Source organism: Neodiprion fabricii, chromosome 6 (genome assembly GCF_021155785.1).
Source record: "Neodiprion fabricii isolate iyNeoFabr1 chromosome 6, iyNeoFabr1.1, whole genome shotgun sequence".
Lineage (NCBI taxonomy): Eukaryota > Metazoa > Arthropoda > Insecta > Hymenoptera > Diprionidae > Neodiprion > Neodiprion fabricii.
The window spans coordinates 17277440-17301773 of NC_060244.1; the positions used below are offsets into that span (position 1 = coordinate 17277440).

Here is a 24334-nt window from a genome sequence, read left to right on the forward strand (position 1 = left end):
TCTGTTTCTATTTTACTGTTTTCATGTAAAAATAATGTAATTCTACGCGTCGTGTGATATTTCCATTCAATTTATATCCAACACTTTTTTTATATGTTCTCTTCGGTCTCGATTTTATGATCCGCGATGCCTAGTTCTTGGAAAACGCGTAACTGCGATGCTTCGAAAATATATCAACAGCACAGTCCGATAGGAAAAACGTTGCAGCAAAAGATCAAAAGCGCGAATGAAGCCAATAAAATTAAATAAAATTTCAGTGATATCCTGCGTGAATACTGAAAAAGAAATGTAAAACAAACGTATATTTGAATATGAAAAATCCCAATCATTGTAATGTGTAGCGTTATAGAACTAGCTTTATTCTACGATTTTTTAACACCGAATCTCATTTTGACTCATTTTGAGCTCTGATATGCTGACCTCATCAATTGATCACAGAAATTTTTAGTAATTAGTTTTTACCATCGCAATTTTCAAATAATTCGTTCGTTTGAGGGAATGTGACTGTTTTAATAGAATTCAGAACGAGCAACGTTAGTTGCGTTTCTTGAATCGTTGTTCCGTAGTTTTTGTGACGGAAATCCGCTCCGATCTAACAATTTTATCTTTTTATCGGTTTCTTCTTGTTTTTTTTTTTTTTTATCACCTCTTCTCAAGACACCATTATTTCGCTTTCATCTTTCAAATTCAGGAGAATATTGCAAAATGATCGTAGATATTGGTAGTATTGAAACAATAGAAAGAATTTAATCACTGTTAATACATAATCAAATTTAATAATCATCACACAACTACATTGTATCAGCTTTTGGCTGATGAAGCTTTCTTACTATCCGGTGACGAAAAAAAAAGTTCCTCAAGTCTTCTAGACGTTTTCGGTTAAGAATATGTTGCATCATTATTGATAATTAATGAACAAGAAATAACGATATAATCGTTCGTCAGCCGAAAAATACGATTCCTTTGAAGATGTGTATCTGTTTCGGCAAAGTAGCGAAGTCATGGCAGTTCAAGTTGAAGTTCTCCATTTTGTAAAGCTTCGGTTGTCATTCTAATCTCTCGCGATATCATTAGAAATCTTCGATTATTAACCCGCCTTGTTCACTTTTGTACTTCATCGTTAATTAGTGGAACCTGCATCGACGATCCATTGTCTACATCTAATTTTCTGAACAGTACCAAACTTCAAGGCGTTTCATCGATTATACATCGTTAAAAAAAACGTAGTCTCCCGGAGATCGCGTTTCGAGTTTGAACATTGTTTTTTTTTTTTTTTTTGAGTGCAAAAATTGAGTTCAAATGTCTTACTATCGATGCTCGTATTGCATATTATAACGTTAATCGTTCAAACTATCTCTTAAAAAGGAAAAAAAAAAGAACAATTTCTCACAATTTCACAGTAGCGTAATCATTTAAATAAGTTTTAGCCGTGTTCCTGCAAATTGTACTCTAATTTTTTTTTTTTATACATAATATACAGAAATAATACACTTACATTAGAAATTGTGAAATAGAAATGTCGGAACTTTTAATTAAGTGAATTATTATAAAAAAAAATGGTTGTAAAAAAAAATTCTTACAACTTTTAACGTAAGCGAATTATTTCAGTATACTATTTACGATATAAAAATATATCTAAGACTTGTTTAATAATTCAGTTTTTATGGTAAAAAAAAAAAAATGGTTTTTATTTTTTTAAACTACCTCGTGGTCTTTTTCTAATTGTGACTAACATTCGTTTGTTTTCAAGAGAGATTTGCAAATTATTTCTAAATATATTAAGCCCACAGACATTTATCCAATTCCACATACGTTATAATACAAATGATAAATTATTCACGAAGTTTATTTTTTAGAGATCCAAGATTCATTGGAGAAAAGATATTTTATTATCAATCTAAAAAAACTACTGTAAATCGTACCAAGTTATTAACGGTTGCTAAATTTTCGCTCTAGGTTACTGAAATTACAAATTTATCGGCACGCATGGAAATAAATATAATATTGAAAAAATCTCCACGATACCGCGATCGGAGTTTAAAAACATACGGCGTATATACTTCCGCCTTTGGCGATCTCTGCGATATTCCGAAAATTCTTATTTGCTAATCGGAAATTAGCACTTTGTTCAACTGGGCGGATGAGGATGTAAAAATAGTTGTGACCCGTAATGGCCGTAAATGTACGATTCTCACCTTTATTGAATATGTAATATAATAAACATATATCGTAGAGTCCGTAAACGGCCAATATATTTTATCAATTGACGTGAGCGCTCGTACAGCGGATAATCACCAAAAAATTATAAATCAATAAATCTCGAGCCCGTTGCGGCCATAGCGCCGTAACGCGGACAGGGCAAATACGACTTTGAGCTGCTTCTGAGCGTTTGAGCCTTTCTGAAGTTAGAGTCGCAATTAACGGGAAGAGAGATAAACGGCCGGTGAACAAACCCGGGTATCGGATTTATTGCCGAATCTACGAGGACTCTAAATTAGTTGAAATTATACGTGGATGCAATTTTAACTTCAACGAATTACCAAACTGTGCAATCGGGTTTCGAGCTCCGCGCATACGAAGCGTTATCCAATAAAATATACATTGAAGATACGTCCGTAAATGTGCGCGGCGATATAGGACAGGTGTTTAATTTATTCTTGTACAGTTGCATGCTTGAAAACTCATTTATATCTCTTTCGGGGTTAAATAAGAGAAAACAGATTCAGACTTATTTTCGAACTAAGCATAGAAAACAGATATATACGTTCTTTTGGCTTTGAACCTAGATATACGCTCTTTTCGCTTCGAATTTTTCATTTTTTTTTTTTTTTGGAATGTTTAGCCTGAAAATAAATCTACGAAACGCTAGGCAATGAAAAAAACAAAAAATTTAAAACCGCGATATTTATACACGATATCATAAACCGAAATTTAATCGAAAATAAAACAACGTGCTGCATGGAATGGATCATTAGATCTATGTAGTTTCGGTAACTGGAACATGGGAGAATGTTGCGATAGAATAAATTTGATCGGTAATAATTTATTCGCAGTCTATATACTTCCGTTGTAAATAATACTAATCGTGTCAGTAATGAATTAGGTTTCATCGGAATTAGCGATATTTGGAGCGATCGTACACTGCTAAAAATGATTGTGAATTTTTCTGCACATTTTCTGTACAAATCCAGTGCAGCAGCGTAAATTACTATGCATTCGTTTGAAATTTATAATGAAAATTTTTGATTTTACTAAAATTTATAGGAAAAACAGAAAAAAGTAATTTGATAACACTAAATTTTGTTGTAAATGAATGCACTGTTCCGTATCCGGATAAAACTTCTAACACGGTGTAAGAAGTTCCATACAGAAATTTTTAACAGTGTAAGAGTAAGCCACTCTCATAATTTATTTCAGTATACTTTTTTTCACTAAAACCAGGTATTGTCATCAATATCGTCTGACCATAATCAACAAGAATAGTGAGAACCGCCAGATTTTCTCTATTATCATTTTCCTGCCCATAACTATGAATTTCCGGTTATGGTGAAAAAAGGAAGACAGTCAAGAACTGTATGGAAAGCACAAAGAGTGATTTTTTTTCGGTGTTGAACCGGTTCGGAAGCAGCGTGCGTAGGTTAATGGTAAATAATCCGTCGGACAATAAACCATAATATCCGAAGAACGTTTACGCGTTTTTAAGATAAAGGAGTGAAATAATCGATGGAAAGTTTGCCCGCGAAGATACACACTATTAGCCGTACAGGAAGTTGATTTGAGAGCAGATATTTTACGAAACAATGTGCTCCCCTGATTGTTTTCGCAGCGGAATATTCGACGGCCACGGGGAGATCACTTCGGCTGGACCAATCTTCCGAAGCGCCACGCCCTCGCATCTCAGGCCAGCCAATGAACGTTCGGCTCGGTTAAGCACGATGAAGATTTTGGAAACAACGAATCTCTTCAACGACGAGCAGAGACGCTCGTCCAGCCATCTGCTGCAACAGCTATGCTCGTTTAAATTCACATAACTTCAGTCATCCTCAAGATCTCCTTGAACCCACGGCTGATTTTCCTCATTCCTTCATCCGTCGGCAAACGTTGAGAAAAATGGAAACAAGCTATCGGCGATTGCGCGAAGAGACGTAAATTATTTTTCTAAATACACGTTGATAAACCGATCGAATTAAACCGAGCACGAATTTATCGCGACAAATTTTTTAAACCGTTGTTGTGAAACTGTGTGATAACAAACGCACGACGATTATCGAACCGCGACGAGTTTCTAAAATGTATACGAAGGAGAATAACGGTAAGAGAAGGAAGGAAAGAATCTCATGATTTTGTGACCAAGTGAGCCGATTGATATGCCATGAAAATATCAGTGGAAAAAGAATTACGCCAGACTCGAGAATCCTTCGAGAGATAAAGTTTAATAACAACCTTTCTAAATGACAATTGTTAATCGCATCTCGAAAATGGAGGACATTGACACCCGAGTATCGGTTTCCGACGACGCATCGAAACAGTTAAAGTTCGGCATGGACAGGATATTGTCGGACGAGATATCGGCGAAGAAAGAAGGTGAGTCTGATCAACGCAACCGTCGAAACGGAGCCGAAACGCGGAGTCGATTAAAAATTAATCCGCCGCCTGCGTGCGCGCGTGTCGTTTAATTGACCGTGTCGTTGATGAGCTACGAGATTTCTCAATAAGTAGTTACGGCATATGCAGCGAAGAAAACTTTCATTTTCAGAGGAACCCGTGTCAAGGCCGATACCCATCCTGTACAACTCCTCGGTGTCGTGCCCTTGTCCGGGAGGCTGCGCCAGCTGTGAAGCAGTCAGGAATTGTCCCTCGATCGGTTTTCCTCATTCGAATTTTCCGCTCCTCTCGCACCACAACTACAATATTTTCGAGAGCTACAACAACCCCTACAGAGCGCCCCTTGTGCGACCGATAGCTAGAGGTAAATATGCCAAACTCAAAAACACGTTTCTCTTACCGTTGGTCAATTTTTCGGTTTATATCTCAATTTTGGCACTAAATCCTGGCTCAGAATAATAAAAAAAATTATTCAAACCACTATTTACACTAAGGAAAATTATTGTTTTCCACCCTTTTATCGGTACCATAATCCGAAAGATTCTGTTGCGATTGCGAAATCAGATCTACGCGGGTAGAATCGTTTCGTACGGCTGTCATTTTATCTGTCAGTTATGGTAATTGATAAAAATTATCGTTTCAATATTATTTAAACTACATGAATTGGAGAAAAAATAATATCGAATAATGACAAAGTATCGTACCAAAGGCAGACTTATTCAACGGTATTTGATCACCGGTGACTTTGGGTGTTGATTTCATTGGATAGGCGGTCGAAGCCCATCCTAATAATTTCTCGTCTTGCTTTTCTTCTGAGAAGGAATTTGGCCATACTGTATGCACCGAATAATCTAGTACAGTGTACGAAAGAATTTATTTGAATTTATAAAATCAAAATCGAGATTTCGTATGTATATTGAGTATGTTTTGTATATTTTAGTACATTTGAGTCTGATTTTTTTTAACCTTTCATCATCTTTGATTATATAAGAGAAGTATTGGTTTCGGTCGAAAATCATTTTTTCTAATTTCGACGAATCTCTACGTTTTCGAAACTCTAGAATCCGAAAAACAGGTTTTTAGAAAATGTCAGTCCGGATGTCGATCTGTTATTGCGTCTAACAAACTCCCGCGATGATCTAGAAAACGGATCGATGAAAAAATTTGAAATTTCCACGATTTCACAATCAATTGATGGGCATGAAAAATTGAAACGTCCTGTTTAATTTGAACTTCCGGTTCTACCGGAAGTCAATAAATTCTCAATGTTTTTAATTGAAAAACTTATAGTTTTTCTTCTTAATTTTTTTAAATAAACAATCATACAATCATGTTTGTTATATGAAACTTTATCATTTGGCTGCCAAGTCCTATCAGTTTCAGATTTTCCACTTGGCTGTTTTTAAGACTCTTCCCTTTACGTTGACATGCCAAGTATTTCAAAAAAACTGTTTCTCCGGCTTGTTTTTTCTGTAATTCTGAATAATTATTTGATTAATTTTCGTATTCGCAAGGAAAGATTGTGTCCCCTTAACAAAATGTCTACAAATGGGTCTATGCAAATTGATTTAGTTAAAAACGGAAAAAACCCCATAATTCTTGCATCCAGAACGAGAGGACGTTCGGTCAAGAAAATCATAAAGCTAACAGTTGGAAATCAAATTATAAATTAAAGGTACTAAAATCATTGAAATACTCTCTGAAATAAACAGTTATCAATCGAGGTAACTGAAATCGGTAAAAATCCAGTGATTTCCACTGATTTCCAATGATTTCGCAGCCTTCCAGGTGATTTCTAACGACTTCTTATATGATTTCCTGCGATTCTATCTAATCCGGAAATTAATTACCTTCACTATGAGTAACGATTAGGTACACATACTTATTCTATATTGTATAGTGATTTTGACAGTCTGTTCATTTGATTATTACGACTGTTAATTCTCTGTGAATAACTATTCATAAAATATGCATAAAAGCAAAGGCGTCGCCATCAAAATTTCTATCGGTGTATATTTTTATTTGTGAATTTCAAAATTTGTGTACGAAGTATGATTGTGAAAATTTGAAGCAATTATTTCGTCAGCAAATTGCAAATATTTTTCACACGCGAATAATGAATGCCTTTCCATGGTAGTTATTAAAAACATCTAACATCCTCATATTTTGGCTGTCACAATTTTATCACAGATCGTAACAAAGTTACGGGATAATTTTTTGTCACGATAACTTGAGAACTTCAACTTGAACAAGCGTAGTAACGATAGTGAGTAATATGTGTGTTTAAAATTAGTGACGGTATATTTCATACTAAAAATACATTCGGTAGTCGTGACTGCTAATTTGTTCTTAATATTATTATGGTTCAGAAAATCGTACAACTTTTCGATTCCCTAGTAAATTAAACTGTATTTCACACGTCTTTAATTATATTTCATAGTCACGCCTCGTGTGTGTAACTTATTCATAACTGTGTATCACAATAATCGCGTCTACTTGTCCAAATTATCACAAAATAGGTATCAGACCGTGTTAACTGTGGTAAATGTTCGACAATATCCTTTCAAAATTTATGACAAATTGTCTCATCTTGAATCAAATTACTTCATCTAGAATTGAACATTATTCATCAATCGATACGAAGCTTATCGAATGTTCATTGTTGATAATCGATATGAAACTCATTCTCATAAGTTCGAAGGCATAAACGACCGTTTTGATCTTTACCATATATTCGTATTGTGTGAATTACAGAGGAACAGACTTGGTGTTGCCGTGGAGATAATTTTTTATCAATATTCACCAACATTACGTTACATAATCGCAGTGACATAATTACGTACTTTTTTCTTATATTAAAGAAGTTTCTTAATTATATCATTACGATTACGTAAAGTAATATTGATGGATATTAATAAAAAACGATCTCTACGGCAACGCTAAGTCACAACAATATCTATCTCACGCCTGATACCTTTGGTGATTACGTGAGCGCAAAGTAGAACCAATCAGCGTTGATTCGAATATTTTTCGTGCACCGTAAGTGCGAACTTCCAATGAGAGCAGCAATAAATCATGAATAAATTATGCTCGGCGTAAGATCGAATAAGATAAATTGCGAATTCGTCACCTGATCCGTAAAATCGAAAGAGCGATCATCAATTATCGCACAGTCGGCTGATCGATCGCCTCGTCGGTCTTCCCGACTATTCTTACGATTCTGTCACTAAATCTGGTTAACCATGACTAGGCGTAAATCCTTTTCGTAATACCCGATTTCTTCTTGTAAACACTAATTCGTTAACGGGAATTAATCGGCACCTACCCGAATGAAGTAAAATGGAATGATTTACAGTATTTCCCCCCGTATTCACAACGGACCCGGGTCGCGTTGTGCATCATTAACAAATGTTCACATACGGAGGAGTAGCTGCTGGTTATACTTATACCTAGTCGAACCGACCGCTGCATGGCAACTAAGGGAAAAATATTTACACTCCGGTAGTAGGTATTCTCGTGTTTCCTGTCTGTGTTTAAACGACATCCTAAGTGCCATCCCCAAGTTTACATCACACGTAAACACTCGCGGCTTTTAACCTGCTCTCTCCAGAGATATAGATCTAGTTATAAATCGGCGGGATGCACGCTTCGTCCGCTAATCCCGCATCATCCCCTCTCATTTTAACCCTTACAGAACGGTTGTCCGTTCCGGTGGTGGACGTGTGTTTCGAAAAGTCGTAGAAAAAAAAAAAAATTGTAACCAACCAGATTTTTTTTTAAGGAACGAGTATCGTCAACGGTTCCAATACCTGAACGAAGCCATTGTATCGGAAAAAGTGCAGCTCAAGTAGTAGAAAAATAATGTGCGTGTCATTTTTGTTCTCATTTCTGATTTTGTAACTAAAGTATTTGAAATTAATTTTTTTATAAGTGGAAAAAAAGAAATATACATGTTTTCAGAATGGTCTTAAATGTTATGAAATAAATACACAAACTTGTCACTTATTCGTGTGAAGTTGTAAACTTGAAACAAATTACATGTCCACTATAACTGACATGCGTATAATTTTTGATTAAATCAAATATCCGATTTGAGAGACACAGAATCGCAAATATGTTGAAATTTTTCTTTCAACGCCAGATTTGATTCACTTCTTAAAGGGCTAAGCATCGTGTCTCTTATCTTGTATCGATGAAACACAACTATATTGGTACAGACTGAAAACTATTTCGTTAACAAGTCGAGGTACTTTTTTCGATGGTTTCCCAATCAGATTTTTCTCCGTAAAAGTGATAAGATTGTTGCCGCACTTTGCGATGTATTAAAAAAATTTAAAAGCACGCGCAGTTTTACACTTAATCTTCTCCACGTAATACAAAAATTAGTTCCTATACCCACAGTCATGATGCAAGTTTTATGAAGTTTGTACAGTAACTGCAAATATATTTGACAATCCTAACCGCACAATATTCTATAACAGTCATTACTGGTAGTATATAAAATAAACTTCACGTACTCGAAAATACACAGTTCCGCAATGGTTTCCATAACGAATTATTACAATGAAAAATGATTAGTTATGGCGGTTTTTTTATTTTATTTATTTTTTTTTCTACTTCGCGACAACTTTGGTTGCACAATAAAAGTATTGGTTTCGGTCTAAAATCACTGTTTCTAATTTCAGCCAATCTTTACGATTTCGAAGTTGTAAAATCTGGCGGTTTGTCCAAAAAATTCTCACGATGGTCCCGGAAACGGCTGTATGAAAAAATCTCAAACTTACAGGATTTCACAACCAAATGATGGGCGTCAAAAATTGCCACGTCTCGTTTTAACCGAACTTCTGGCTCTACCGGAAATGAATCGATTTCCAATGTTTTATCGGAAAACCTGAACATTTCTCTTTTTATTACTTTTTCTAACTAATCGATCGTTTTTTTCAAAAATATTAAATTAATTTTTAATACTTTTCTTTTTCTTTTTCCACTAACGAACCTATAATTTTTCCTTTTTCATGAACAGTACCTCGAAAAAAAAAAACGTTCTTTCCGTCTAGTTTTATTTTCCCGAGAGGGAGAGGGAGAGAGAGAGAAAGCTAGAAGTATTAAATTAGTATTAACTGCGGCGTAAATATTAAGACTTACTGAAAAAAATGATAGTCTATTGATTGCTTAACGGTTGAACCAATTAAGATAATAACAACCACTACTGAATAAAAACTTTTCACCTCAAACGAAACGAAGTTAAGAGATGAAACAGCAAAAATATATATATATACACATATATTCAGCGTATAATAGCCTGCAATGACAATTTTCGACGCAACTGCAACGGAATTGAAATGGGACAATCAAGTTGCCCGGTGAGACGTGATTCTGTTCGAAACTCAGAGCGGCGATAAATAAGAAATTAGCCGCCATCTCGTAATAAAAATTCTAACCAACTGGGGCCGCCCATTAAGAAGTGCCGAAATTATTTTTAGGTTTCTCGGTGCGGGTGTTGTAGGTGGCTCGAGAAGCTCGGGCAATTTGTGCTTCGTGGGCCGGATCGTTCGGAGCGATCCCTGCGGCCGCGGTGTTTAGATTCGTACATATGTTGTGTACTTTACTGGGGCACTAAATCACCGAGAAGTGCTCGAAATCTCCGGGGCGGGGCGCCGAACCGGCCGAGCTCTCGTTATCGTCCGCACTGTCGTATTATAGTTAACTACTTCGCTCTCTCGCCCAGCTTCCACCGCACGATCCTCCCCGTGCTTCTGGTTTATACTTGTTAGAGGACGGTGATACAGGCTCTCCGGAGGAGTTACCCTGCGTTATTACCCCAGATATTGTTTATAACGCGTGCGACCACCGGGAGGGTGTACGAAAGAAAATAGAATGAAAATCGCTGTGGTTATTTTCTTTTTCCACCCTTCCGTACCCGTTGCACGAGTCTTTTCTTTCCGCCGCACGGTTTAAGATCTCGACGAGTCTCGAATGTATATCCAGACTTTAAATATTTTCTACTTATCGTTCCCATTTCTTTTTTTTTTTTATTTTGTGACGAACTGGGCTGAAATTGAATGTTGTTGAATCCTAATTTGTGAAAATAGTTGGTATAACTAGGAAATATTTCAGCACCGTTTGTACGTTACACTTGTTACTTGTTAGATTTAGTCAAATATGTTGCAAATGTCCCGCGTCAAATTTATATTCAATCTACTCGCACACGCACACACACTTGTGTTAAGGGTTTAGTAACCCACTTTATCATCCATACAATCTAGTCAAAGAAGCGCAGGAACAACTAAAATATGAAATACTTAATTACGTGCATCTAACGCGAGTAATGAATGCAGCATCGGTTAAACTCAGACGAATTCAATTCAATTACAACGGTATTTCGCCACATTGAAAATTTAAGTTATGAAAAATTGAATTGACAATAAGTTTAGAAATCCCGTATTATTCGACTACTCTTTCAACGCCTGTGGCAAAAACTTTTTTCCAATTTTAATAAGTCGCAAGTAGTTCCTTTTTCGTGAATACGTTCTCAACGAACCACTGAAGATAAATTTCAAAGCATTCGTGAACGGTTGACTCTTGCTTAAGTCAAAATTTCGACTAAGAATTGTCTTTGAGTTACTTCTTTTAACGTAAAACTATATCCCAAATCGGTTTTTTTTTTTTTAATTTTTTTTTGCACTCACTGATTTTGACTCATGAATTTCTAAAGATTTCGAAGCGTTACCGGTTGCCAACTTACGATATTTTCTTTTCAAAGATGATTCACTCTGAGGTAAAAATTATCGGGATGTAAGATGACCATTTTCATTCATTCTACGCTAAAATAAAATAAAAAAAAAAAAAAACAGTGGATAACAAACTGAACTCTAACCGTAAATAATTACAGTATATTTTGAATTTAAAACCAAGAATTTCGATATTGATAATCTTTTTTTCAATACAAGAACCAAAATTTGCATGCATTAATCAACATGGGACGAATTTGACTTGATTTATTATTAATGTTATGGTGAGGATCTTCTAAAACCAAATCAACTGGCTACTCCATGCAGAGTTTTGAAAAATAAGAGTCAAGTTAATTTTTTTATGATTCTAGTCGTAATATTCTGCACTGAAATCGAGAAAATATTTACAAAACACATAATAGGGGTGAAATTTTTTTGAAAAAAATATTGTTTTTGTTCATTTTGTTCTTCTACTCGAACTTGGATAGTCTGTATAGACAATAATCAGTTTCATTTCAGGAGGTCATAATTAAAAAGATGATAATAAGTCAAGAAAAATTTATCACATGTTAGTTCGAAGGTGAATTATTGTTTTTTTTTTTTTTTTCTTTGTAAGTTGTTTTTTTATTTCCAATTCCAGAAATGGAACGTCAAAATTGAAAATGGCATATTTTGTTCGTCTCCAATTTCATGTTGATATTCGGAAACATACCGTCGCTATTCACGGTGGGAATTAGAATTCAAACTTTTCACAAGCATTGAGAGAAAATTAACGTTTCGTGTCTTTTACGTGAAAAAAATTTTTTACGTGAAATTCCCAAGTCGCAATTTGGAGCGCATTTAATTTCAGTGAGCATTGCTCATGTATTTGGAGTATTTGACTCGTTACCACGGTTCGCTTATCGTTTTGTGATATCACTCAACTCTGATGGACTTCAGACTACAATAAGCTCAAGATTAATGTATTCCGATAAGTCTTCCGAAAATCTCCAAACTTTTTTGACTACAGATATTAAGAAGTATCGACAACTAGGACGTACTACGAGTATCGAATCTGTATCACTTGAGCAATGCACCGTCTTCCGGTTTCAGTGCCCGTGGCACCGTCGGCAGTCGTATCGAGTAATCCGGAGAGCAGCTCTCGTCGTAAGAGATCGTGGTCGAGGGCAGTCTTCAGCTCGTTACAGCGAAAGGGACTTGAGCGAAGATTTTCACTCCAGAAGTACATCACAAAACCGGACAGAAGACAGTTAGCTGCAACTTTGGGTCTGACAGATGCTCAGGTAGGCAATGAGTGCTTTTGGCGAGCTTCGCAGACGTTTAAAGAGTTATTACCAATTATCAGTCATTTTTTAATAGGCGTACACTCGTTCAACTATTGGTGTTGAAAGTTCGAAATTCTACTTTTTATTATCGGTCATACTTTTGGAGTATTAAGACTTGAGCGACTGGACTCGCAAAGCTGACTGTGGATTTAAAAAATTGTCAAATTTTGCGTAAATGACAGTAAATATCCTAATTGAAATTGCGTAAGTCTGAGAAATGTGATGTTTTGTTCCCAGGTGAAAGTTTGGTTTCAAAATCGCCGCATGAAATGGCGTCACACGAAAGAAGGAGAATTAGCGACCCCCGTTGGGCCGGATTCTACCCAACAAGAACCGCAGCGGAACCTCGGCAGTGATTCTGCGATGTTGAAAAATTTCTCAGATGTTAAACGGAGTAAGTCGGAACTAGAGGAAGAGGACGTGGAAATTGAAGTTGACGTTTAGAAACGCTGCGTACAAATATCATTTTAAGAAGACAGTTTGAAGGAATACGAAAATCGACGACTGCTCGTTATATACGAACAATTCTATTCTTTCCTTAATTCGGTCTTGTTTTTTCTCTATTTGTTAATTCGTAGTATATAAAGTTGAGAAGCGTGTAATATATGTAAATAAATCACTTTGTAAGTTCATCGGAAAGTACATTAAATACACAAATTTGTAAGTTTAAGTTTCTCTTCTAAAACGTTTGGCACGCAACTTAGTTTCAAATATGTTTTCACACACATTTACATCCTATCTACAGCCAATTCTTAGAAAATTGTGACAGCGTATTACTTGCAATATCTTGCATACGTCGAAACACCGTCGAAAAAAACAATCCATCTTTTCACATTGTAATCACCGACCAAGAGTCTTGCCTACGATAACATAGTTACAAGGCTTCTGAGAATTTCATCGGGATTATAATTCAATCTTGATAATTGGCAAATTTTAAACGGGCAGCGTGAGTGAAGGGAAAATTGAAATGAAACAGGTTATCGCTTCTTAAATCAAATTATGTTGGTTTACATTTCACGGGTAATTTCGCAGAATCGTGAATAATTGGCCGTAAGCCTATCCGCGAAGAGGCTGTACACGATTTGCGAACCCAGAGTCAACCCATGTCTCAGCTTTGGTCCGGCTGCGCACGGAGCTGGTCGTATTTCAATACAACAATAACCGATTGCCAATAACTAGTTCCATAATGATTCGTTTCTGTAACCGAAGGTGGGCAGCCTTTGTCTGTATACTTGCGGTCTCGGTAAGTCTTCGATTACAGATGTGACAAGCGAATCGCGTGGTTTTATACGTAGATAATGTTACTATGCAGACCTGAATTTGAATAAAAAATTATCTACGCAACTACTATAAATCGATGGCTGCGTACCTAATAATTAAAAAAGTAAATTGAGCTTCGCGAAATGTAAGCCTTCGTAAACGGCACTTCTTTTCGTTACGCTTTATTGCGAAGTCAAATCTCAATAAGTGATTCTTGACGTGGTATCCAGTTCCTGGTTTTCGGATAATTAACGCGTATTCATTGCAGAGGAAATATTTCGCGGCAGGATGAGGAAAGTTCACTACCTTATTTCACCTTCTTTTGAGCGACGCCAATCTATCTGTGACGAAACATGCTACACACGTTGTATATTCATTTAATCGAGCCGATGTGTTGTAACGCTAAATTCTGTTACCCGCCGAGGAGGATTTACCGTTGAGACTTTGGCGCAATTCTCAACTTATTCTGAACACTAAACTGTAACAAAATCAATTACGTTGGACGGCAGACGCGTTAGCGTCGAATTTCAAACAATCATACAAATCGTAAAAAAAAAGAAAACCATTCGAGAGAGTACGGAAAGTGACTAGAGAACCCGTTGAACGGCTGACTAGGCTCAGGTACTCACACGAACTGGTAGAGTGGCGGTATTCAAGGCAGCTAACGATAATTAAAGAATTAAAGAAAATAATGAGATAAAGAATAAACTCGAATCAGGGAAAATGAACAGGCCAATCAGTCGTATATTGTCGAGTAGGTTACAGGTTCAAGACAGGCGAATTAAAAGGGCATCGATAGCGGTAGTTAATAAAACAGGCGGTAGTTGTTGACAGAAATTTCGATAGAATAGAATTAAACGGTAGCTTTGAAACGAGAGACGATAGTTAACAGCGAAAAATGAGCGTAGGTCGGGAGAAGCGATATAATCCAAGAATTTACTTTGAACTACGCGTCACTGGGCGACGTGACCTTACCCCAGTTGCAAATGACGCTACGCGAATTATTATTCTGTTAATTAAAAACGAGAGTGAGAACTTTATTGCAATCAATGGAAACCAAAAATGACGATAGCTCGGGAGATAATGACGGAAGAATAAGACAAATTCACCATAAATTCTAACCAGTATGAAAGATTGACATTCAGTAATAATTCACAAAAATCGGTAGCGTAGACGATAGACTAGAGTTAACGGTTAAGTACGAAAGATAATTTACAGGAGAGTTACTCATAAACTATAGAATCAATAGTTTACGATATTTAGGGATTCGAAGAATTGTACAAAGAAATCTTAAAACATAACTTTCGAGAGAATACAAAGTTATGAGAGAGTGAGAAATCCGGGGAGTTCGCAAAATAAAGAAATACACTAAACAACCCTCAGTACAATAGTATCAAGAATAATACGCAGAACTTAAACGAACAAGGAAATACGATACGGTGGAAAGATACAGAGAAAAGAATAACAAGCAAAAATAATATAAGATTGCAAATAGCAATAGAAAAAGGTGCGGTAGTATTTAGCGGCTAATTCTACGCTCGGTTAGACTCCACCGAACTCGATATACGATACAATAGGCGGGATATGAATGAAATATAATAAGCAATACCAGAAACAAAATATAATAAGCACTACTGTCACAGAAAATTAAGAAACGGAAGATAAAGCCAATAGGGCTCAAGATACGATAGAAACTCATGAATGATCAGAAAAATTCATAAATACGAATGAATTAATTATTCGGCAGTTGCGAGGTCGCTCAGACACGAAATTAATTAATTACTGAAATCATGCAGTCACACGGCGACTTACCGCATCTCTGAGCCGCGGACCATGATTCGCACAAAATCGGCATCACACGATGCAACCAAGGAAAGATAGATACAATAAGAAAGAAAATAGAAATTATGAGCAAAGGCGGAAGCCTTACCTTAATCGGTGACTTCGGGCACACAACACTGAATTTATTTTAAAAGAAGGTAATTTAAAGGAAGGAACGAGGCTAACGGCACTACAACGGTAGAGGGTGGTGAATAAACGGTAGACAGAATAACGACAGAGCGATAAAGGAAAAGGAAGGATCGGTAGTTCGAAGCGTAGAATAACAGCCGAGGTCGGATTTCGGCTCGCCGATCTCGCCGCTGTCGTGAGGGTGACTCTTCTTCCCTTTGATTGGTTGTTGGATCCCCACCATAATTAGGCCATCCCCCTGTGGCGAATATCGGTTACGGCTTGGTCACGCGTTGTCGAAGATTATCGCTAGATGCTGCGTAATGCGCTGCTCGCGATTTTCCTCGTTGACACCAACTCGTGCGATTTATCAGCTGCTTCAGTTTACTGTCCAGGTTGTCTATCATCGGGGACTCCTTTGACGGAGGCATACGCAGAGTGCCTCTTGGACATTAATGACTCGCATGATTATAGTCCTTACTGATAGGAAGGCTTTATCAAGCCGGACGTAGTGATTTGGGGCCGGTAAGTCGGAAGATGGCAGACTACGGTCTGTCATGTATGCCATCCTCACGGCATCCGAGAAAGCGGGCGGCTGGTTTCTCCTTGAGAAGTGGTGCCCTCGGCTGTCGGAGGACTTTACATCCCTGTTCACCGGCAGTCGAGGCGATACGAGAGGTTCGGATGGATGCTACCCCAGGTGTTTAGAAGTACACCAAGGTAGCCAGTGCAGTCTTATGGGACCGTCGGTAGGCCAAGTTATCAGTAGTCGTCGTCCGAGTACTTTTTCAGCGTGCGCCGGAGCGCGAAGTACAGAATTTACAAAGAAAGAATTAGTTAAAAGTAGTTATTGCCGATTTTGTATCGAGTTTGATCGGAGTACCGCGCCAGAGACGCATTTCTTAGAGATTCCCTTCAGTTGTGTGCCCTTGTGACGGGCGGCTCTAAAACGCTGCGTTACAGTGTATTGGAGACTTGTCCCAACAGCGCGATAAATTGATTTTAGTATTATTATTATTGTTGTTGTTGTTGTTGTTGTTATAACGAAAGTTTAACCGTATTGTAGATTGGAGTATTGCACGGCATGTCACACGTTGAATTTTACGAATATTACTCCCGATTTTTGGATGACATCGATAGACTGTGTGAACTGAGTGTTGACTACATCTCGTATGTCATTACGCGGCTGCTGAGCAGTAAAAAAACTGATAAATTGCAGATGGTGAGTTGGATTTACTAAGGCAAACAGCTTAACTCAATGAAAATGCAAATAATAATTTGTGCACTTACTTCTGTGGTAGATGTATAAATTTATAACGCTTTGTTTCAATTAAGCAGTTCAATTATAACGCGGTACGTCAATGCAAGTCAGGTCTTGAACGATTCGTTACCTAATTGTTGCTGCTGATAATCTATCCAAGAGTTGTAATGAAAATTGAAATAACCAAGCGAAGCTTGTGCGATAACTGCTTTTCGTTTCCTGGCATTATCAATTACACTGTGCCGAATCGCAGCCGTATTAATTTACATCATAACTGTATAATAGGTAAATCTCACTCGTGTGCTTTTAGAACCATTGAAACCATTATTACAAGTACATTTCGAACAATATCCATACCGAGAAATCGTATGAATAAACACAATAATTTTTTTCATGAATCTTTTTCCGATGTTATAGGTTAACGAGCATTACAACCTGATGGTTCAGAGAGCTAAGCCCTTGTTCACGCTTTTCGACGAAGACATACGGAGGCTTATCATATTCACAGACAACTTGGAGAGCATAGAAATGGTCAAGAAGTTCCTTTACTCTTACTTCAGACAGAGTGCAATCAACTTGATCGATCACTTGAAACGGGTCTACAACTTGTGACAATGCCTGTAGCTTAACAGATTTCTACCGTGTTGAAATTGATGAGTCTTCTTAGACGTGCAAGTTAAGATTTCACATTTGAATACGGCAGCTTGTTATTTTTGATTGGATTACCAGGTGACGTTCGTTCAATTTCTATACGGCTACGATGGTAAGCCAGATAGCTCAGCTGCTCACAAATATATTACTAAGTGAAATGTAGATAGAGAGAAACCTTCCTACGATTTGTCAGCTAGAATCGCAACGTCGTTTCCTTCTTACAGGTGGCACTACAAATTTTTCTGTAAATCAATAAATCGTTGTGGAAAAACATACTCATTGTCAGTAACTTAGTAATGACGCAGCGTGAAATTATTGCAAGTCGATCACCATGCGAAATTATCCTGTACACATGTGTAAGCTATTTTGTTATATCATTGGAGGTTACATGAATAAAACCGATAATTCAGTACAATATCGATAGCAGAAATTGTTCAGGGAACTAATCATTTGAACGTTGTTCAATCTTTCACCAAAGATTCCGAGTAGACGATTAACTGCAGGGACTTTGCTCACTTGTGAATAGGAATTCAATTTGTATCCACTAAATTCAGTCTGTAGAGAATTCCTGCAATACTTGCACGGTTCGTGGTGAATTACAACGTTCGATTCTTTTTTTCCAAGCTGCCAGTAGCAACGAGCTTGTTGTTTACGTCTAGATTTATCAGCTTCTGGTGTGTCAAATTTAAGAAGAAGAAAAACGAAAGTGAACGTTATTACTGACTGACTGGAAATTTCGACTTTTAAACTTTGATCACATTGCAACCAGCTTTCGGTTAGAGATCCCGAGAAAAGTGAGTGAATAAAAAACTTTCCGTATAGATCGGTATCTATTTCACTGAGTCGATTCTGTAGAATCCAATGATGTATGACACGTCCGATGTATACATATAGATACATTGTAATTTTTCTCTTTTTCTTCGTTCAAATTACGTGTTTTTGATACTGCAACACAACGCCGCGACTTCAGTATGCAGCGTATTTTCATTCGCTGCGGTATCGTGAATCTAAACACAAACTCGTTCGTCGCCTGGAAAACGGTTTATCGTCTTTTTGCTGAAAAGACGCGACCACTGGCAGCGATCGAGAGACAGGAACGTTTTCGAGATGCATCCAATGAACTGATCCGTAAGTTTTTCATTCCATCTATGCGAGTTTTTATTCACTTTTCTTCCGCATTCACGTAACTCGACGTATTGCCTTTAGTTGCATGCCTGTGCAGTTGATCAGAAATTGCAGTAAATGTGTTTATTTTCAACAGCCAGTATAGCTCAGCCGCAAACAGCCGGTGGCTTGGCTTCGGAAATTTCACCAACTTCTGCCACGATACCTCTGGCGGATGCCGCGGTGTCGCAGCAAGCAAGTAACGTCTTTGAAATACCGGATGTGAGCGTATCGTCGGAAGTAACAAGAGATAAAACTCCCTTGCCTTTCGAAGACATACCGGGCCCGGTGGCTTTGAAGATCTTTGAAAAATATTGGAAATACGTACCTCTGCTTGGTACGCAACTAATTTGCAGCCTGCTCATCAACAGATTAACTCTGGGTATGGTTTATTCAAAAATTCGAACTAAACGGTATTCAAAATTCGAATATACATTCATCTTTCGAACTCACTTTGCTCCGCGTGCAGCGGTTCAATAAACTTGGATGTGTCTACTGTGTACATGTTTATTCGAAATTTGAAGGTTTTTCGAGTTTTGAATAAATTGTCTCATTACTGTTTCTCCGCAAACCTGTAACAGTCACACGAGAGGCATCATCATTCACTTAAACTCTAGATTGAAGCCCATGTAACAGTTGCCGTGCGTTAAAGAATTTTCACAATAATAGGTCAGCTGAAGTGGAACCGAAACGTGATGCCGTTGAAGTACTTGTTTAACCAGTACGGACCCATAGTTCGCATCCATGGACCCATTTCTGGTGACATAGTCATGATCCACAGGTGGGCAACGGCGATTTATACACGATACTACGTATCTATGAACCGAAAAAAAATGTTCTGACACGTTTATGACCATTCACGCTAGGCCAGAACACATTGCTGAAGTTTACAAACAAGAAGGTGAGGCGCCAGTCCGAAGTGGTATCGACGTTCTGCAGCATTATCGGCTACACTACAGAAAATCCAGGCTACCGGGGCCGTTTACAATGTCAGTCGAGCAGGCAGTCGGATGAGCACGTCCTAACCGACTAGAAAGATAACTCAACTGCATTACTTGAGATACGTTCAAATTAAGAATAACAATTCTGATCACTGAATCGTAGGCAAGGAACGGAGTGGACGGAGCTTCGAGCAAATCTGGACAAACCGTTCGCCCAGCAGCTGACCCGGTATTTTGGAAAACTCGAAATGACGTGCGACGAGCTCGTGCAGAGGATACGGAAAATCCGGAACAGGCAGGACGAGGTACGCCGCTAATTGCACTTACATTTTTTGTCGGTAGTATTGCGAAAGTTGGAGGAAGAAACTGTGTTCTTATACCATGTGAAAAGGTGCCGGGCGACTTCGATCAGGACCTTTCCCGTTGGGGCATGGAGTCCTTTTCGATCCTGTTGCTAAATCGACGTTTGGGCTTCCTCGAGCCATCGGGATTAAATGCAGCGTCCGAACCGGCGAGAATAATCGAAGCTCTTACCAGTGCGCATCTATATCTCAGTCGCTGTGAGAGTGGTTTCCAAGTTTGGCGGTTCTTCGAGACGCCGTATACCAGGAAACTGTTCGCAGCCTGTGACGTTATTGATGGGTAGGTATGAATCGGAGTTTCCGTAATTTTGAAACCCCCGTCACCGCGGTCAGTAATCATTTTCTCACATTCTTCTTCGATGCTACATTATCAGAGTGATCGGGAAGTACATTCGACAAGCTCAGAACAAATTACGCAATCGATCAGCCTCCGACTACCAGGAGAAAAATTCAACCGCGGACAATGTCGAGGACAACGGTTCTCCAATCCTAGATAAGCTGATCTTGGATCAAGAGATGCAGCCTGACGATATATCGACTCTGATAATGGACATGATCATTTTAGGTGTTCAGGCGGTGAGTTAAGTCATTCTAATCACAAAGTTACTTTTACTCGGCTCCGTCGCTTATTATCTTTATCAAAAACTGCACCGCTACTTCGGTGGTACTAAAATTCTGCCACGCAATTTGGAATATAGATTCAAAACGTTTGTGAAAGTATACGAAAAACTAGGTTACGATCATTTCATATTTAAGTAGGTATGCCTAGTCGCGGTGATAGTTTAACAGTGATAGTAAGTACGCAATGTACTTTTAGACAACGAATAGCGAGGCTTTCCTCCTGTACTACTTGGCAAGAAATCCAAGAATTCAACGCCAACTGTACGAAGAGATTGGTGCTTTGATGCCGAGCAGAGGGTCGGAGCTGACCCAATATTCATTGAAGAAAATGCCGTACCTACGTGCCTGCATAAAAGAATGTCTCAGGTGAATTTCCCGCGGTATCGACGACTGTCACGAGCTATTCTCTGTATACATGAAACGCATTTTTATCTCATTCGACAGACTCAGACCAGCATTCCCATACGTGACACGAGTTCTCCCAAAGTCTATCACTCTGCACGGATACGTGGTTCCGAAAGACGTGAGTATTCGCTTAGCAATGATCGAGGAGCTACGTACGACAAGCGATATTATGAACGAAATTTTCTGCAGACGTACGTCATAATGGCTAATCAGATATCGTCACACCGGGAGGAAAATTTTGAAGATCCGGAAAAGTTCAAGCCAGAAAGGTGGCTGTCGAATAACGCGGAGCGTGGCGAACACCAAGCGTTCAGCTCTCTACCTTTCGGTTACGGGGTTCGATCTTGCTTGGGAAAACAGATGGCCGAGACAGAGATGATGCTGCTGACAGCAAAGGTTGGTCCTCGTTTCCAAATTAATACAAATACCAGGGTAGATTTACCTCGCCAGCTTGGAATTGACGAAAAGAGCTACCTTCTGTAACCTTGTACACAGCTGATCCGCGAGTTCAGAATCGAGTACGACTACGCTGACATCGGCAGTAACTACATGGTGGTCAACGTCCCCAACAAACCGCTGCGTTTCCGTTTCGTGGACAGAGACTAGCAGCATTCACCTGGGCGTCGGAGCCCGCAGATGTATTGAGTGAAGAGACGTTGTGAGGGTGAGCAGCGAACAACGTCACGTGAAGCTGAACTATCCATTTCCGATGTGTCGGTACTGGAACCATTTTTTGCAATCGCACTGATTTTTCGGAATGAGTGTTGTTGCAGCATGCTTTTATACAAAGCCATTTCACTTGTTATTGGAATAAAAACTGTGTTTGCCCTTTGTGCTCAGATTTTCAATAAAACATGTTTTTTCACCGCCCGGACGATGGTCAATTAGGATATATCACTGAGAGTAATGTGGTTCGATGATCTTATCTGGAGATATTTCATGACTTTCTCATGCCTTCTTGGAAACATTGAAATCGTGTGGATCAGAAAGAGTGACACAAATAAGTCTAAATTACATTTCTAATGATATGGTTCGGTTGAATGAACTAACTTCAATAGTTGATCAAATTGGTCGTAGTATTCCGTGATAATAGTAAAAAACGCAATAGTCAAAAATTTTGTCTGTTATTTACACGGGCGCCGACTGAAGATATGTAAAGACTCACAGCTCTTTTCAGTAGTGTCACGTATTATCAACCAAGCAATTGACCACGCCGGTGAAATAAGTTCTGCTTTACCAATGTTTATCGCATGTAAAATGTTGGTAAAATATTGGTAATTGGGTTTTAATTGAGAAAAATTACACAAGTGCTTGAATAAATATAAAAATGAATGTTGAAAATGTATCTATCGTGAGGTTTGTTGCAAATTAACTGGAATAAAGAGAAAAAAGTTTTGCGAATTCATTTACAAAATTTTTATAAGTTCTTAACACTGTCTTTCAATAATACACCTTTTTGGAAATGTGACGAGAAATAGCTAGAAAAAAATGTATTTTACCTTCTATATAATATTGACGTACTCATCAACCATATTTTTCCTCTAAACTGTTGAAATGTTATACATTGATTATTGCAATTCATAGTTTTTCAAAGTGCTAAAACAAATGGGAAAAAATCTTTTTTTCACAGGGCAAATTTTAGAATATTCAGAATTACATAAATGACGATAATGGATTTAATGTTGCTTGTTTGGTAATACGTGAAACTGCCAATACCCCCAAACTCGGCCAGACACGGCACTGTAACGAAAAATAACCCAGGGCTCTGAGTCTATATGTCTTCGAACGGCCGATGCAATTGAAGGAACAAATCGATATTTTTATGGATACCACACATTCGTCCTTTAGTTGAATTGGAAGAACATTTATTTGAACGAAATTGATGTACATTCTTAGACCAAAACAAAACGATTGATTGGAATGTTCCTTCAATTCGGCAATCGAGATAATTTTTTTGAACCGATCAACTCGATCACACAAAAAGCAGCACTTATTTTTAGCAATTCATCGTTTATTCGAATGATCAAAATGTACTGATCTACAACCTGTTGCGTTTTTCGTTTCGAAATTGGGGTTAGTTGACAAATACATTCATTTTCTCATGTCAACCAAACATGATAGATGCAATACTTTATTCGCTCAAAGCAAGTACACTCCAGTTATCAAACATTGGTAGTCTTTATTTAACCGCAAACATTAGATATAAATAAAATATTGGTCATTAAAGGTGTTTTATGCGTTTATTCGTTCAATGATCTTGAATTATGACTTGATCCAACAAATATGATGAATTACTCAAATATTTGTTGGATCGAAAAGTAAGATATTCACATAAACAAAATGATTGTTGAATCATCTACGTAATACGGGTCCTTGAACTACATGTTTTAGCGTTTCAACATCCTTGTACTTGACTCAACTTGTTATTCAATTCAGATAATTATTTTTCATTTAATTCCTGTAACTGAAAATATTGTCGTATTTACCTGATATTCTTTTAGCCACTCATAACCACCCGATTTGGTTAACTGAAACCAATTTCGTTTGATTCAACAAATTTTCTCTATCAATATACAGTTATCGAAAAATCGCAATTAAGCGGTGCTGGGTCCAGTTACCTTTAATCATGACTGAAGTTTAGTTTTTCATGCTATCTAAATGTGAATCATTAAAATTTCCATCAAGTGGATTTTGCTGCTTCGCGTATATTGGTGAGGCGATTGAGAAAATGATACCACACATCGACGAGTCCCCGGAATGCCGGAAATCTGAGGATGGCATTTTCAGCAACAGAACTTCACTAAATGTAAATAAGATTGATGAAAACCCAATCAGGATTAGGAAAAGTGTCGTTTAACCGCGTTGTTTGATTAGATCGTACTGCGTTGCCTCAACAATTTCCTCATTTCCATAAGGCATGCCTCTGGTTGATGGTTTTATATTTTGTCGAAACTCGGTACAGCTTCAAAATGATGAAATATTAGAATTGGCACTCTGAAAAAAGGACATAGTAGTTTTAAGCGTATTGATACTCGCATTGAATTTTACTTCTCGGTGA

The 24334-nt window shown here is 37.8% G+C and overlaps 3 protein-coding genes across 6 annotated transcripts; all 3 read left to right on the forward strand.

Moving 5' to 3' along the window:
- Window positions 1-3991: 3991 nt before the first annotated feature.
- LOC124184961 (H2.0-like homeobox protein) lies at window positions 3992-13599 on the forward strand. The gene is made up of 4 exons (XM_046575240.1): window positions 3992-4584; window positions 4757-4969; window positions 12429-12619; window positions 12899-13599. Exons 1-4 carry the CDS (start codon window positions 4452-4454, stop codon window positions 13103-13105), a joined length of 744 nt encoding a protein of 247 aa, XP_046431196.1. The 5' UTR covers window positions 3992-4451; the 3' UTR covers window positions 13106-13599.
- Window positions 13600-13769: 170 nt separating this feature from the next.
- Window positions 13770-18058, forward strand: LOC124184981. Of its 2 annotated transcripts, XR_006871284.1 has the most exons (4): window positions 13770-13904; window positions 16938-17093; window positions 17550-17895; window positions 18008-18058. XR_006871284.1 is itself a non-coding variant. In XM_046575277.1 (3 exons), the coding sequence occupies exons 1-3, from the start codon at window positions 13848-13850 to the stop codon at window positions 17742-17744; spliced, it is 408 nt and encodes a 135-aa protein (XP_046431233.1). In that variant the 5' UTR covers window positions 13770-13847; the 3' UTR covers window positions 17745-18058. The 2 variants fall into 2 exon arrangements, 1 of the variants encoding a protein (XP_046431233.1); XM_046575277.1 differs by having other exon boundaries at window positions 17550-18058.
- Window positions 18059-18443: 385 nt separating this feature from the next.
- On the forward strand, window positions 18444-22107 carry LOC124184922 (probable cytochrome P450 12a5, mitochondrial). Of its 3 annotated transcripts, none has more exons than XM_046575138.1 (12): window positions 18444-18577; window positions 18754-18911; window positions 19045-19329; window positions 19617-19728; window positions 19814-19936; window positions 20052-20193; window positions 20280-20530; window positions 20625-20826; window positions 21068-21237; window positions 21316-21394; window positions 21466-21672; window positions 21772-22107. In XM_046575138.1, exons 2-12 carry the CDS (start codon window positions 18755-18757, stop codon window positions 21880-21882), a joined length of 1839 nt encoding a protein of 612 aa, XP_046431094.1. In that variant the 5' UTR covers window positions 18444-18577; window position 18754; the 3' UTR covers window positions 21883-22107. The 3 variants fall into 3 exon arrangements, with proteins under 3 accessions (XP_046431094.1, XP_046431096.1, XP_046431095.1); XM_046575140.1 differs by having other exon boundaries at window positions 19045-19284; XM_046575139.1 differs by lacking the exon at window positions 18444-18577 and having other exon boundaries at window positions 18725-18911.
- Window positions 22108-24334: the final 2227 nt, after the last annotated feature.

Coding starts and splice junctions, on each gene's coding strand:
- LOC124184981 (XM_046575277.1), top strand. CDS start 13,848: ATGATTCGTTTCTGTAACCGAAGGTGGGCAGCCTTTGTCTGTATACTT. Junction 13,905..16,937: donor TCTGTATACTTGCGGTCTCG/GTAAGTCTTCGA, acceptor ACCGTATTGTAG/ATTGGAGTATTGCACGGCAT. Junction 17,094..17,549: donor AAACTGATAAATTGCAGATG/GTGAGTTGGATT, acceptor CCGATGTTATAG/GTTAACGAGCATTACAACCT.
- LOC124184961 (XM_046575240.1), top strand. CDS start 4,452: ATGACAATTGTTAATCGCATCTCGAAAATGGAGGACATTGACACCCGA. Junction 4,970..12,428: donor TGTGCGACCGATAGCTAGAG/GTAAATATGCCA, acceptor TTCCGGTTTCAG/TGCCCGTGGCACCGTCGGCA. Junction 12,620..12,898: donor TGGGTCTGACAGATGCTCAG/GTAGGCAATGAG, acceptor TTTTGTTCCCAG/GTGAAAGTTTGGTTTCAAAA.
- LOC124184922 (XM_046575138.1), top strand. CDS start 18,755: ATGCAGCGTATTTTCATTCGCTGCGGTATCGTGAATCTAAACACAAAC. Junction 18,912..19,044: donor TGCATCCAATGAACTGATCC/GTAAGTTTTTCA, acceptor TATTTTCAACAG/CCAGTATAGCTCAGCCGCAA. Junction 20,531..20,624: donor GCCTGTGACGTTATTGATGG/GTAGGTATGAAT, acceptor CTACATTATCAG/AGTGATCGGGAAGTACATTC.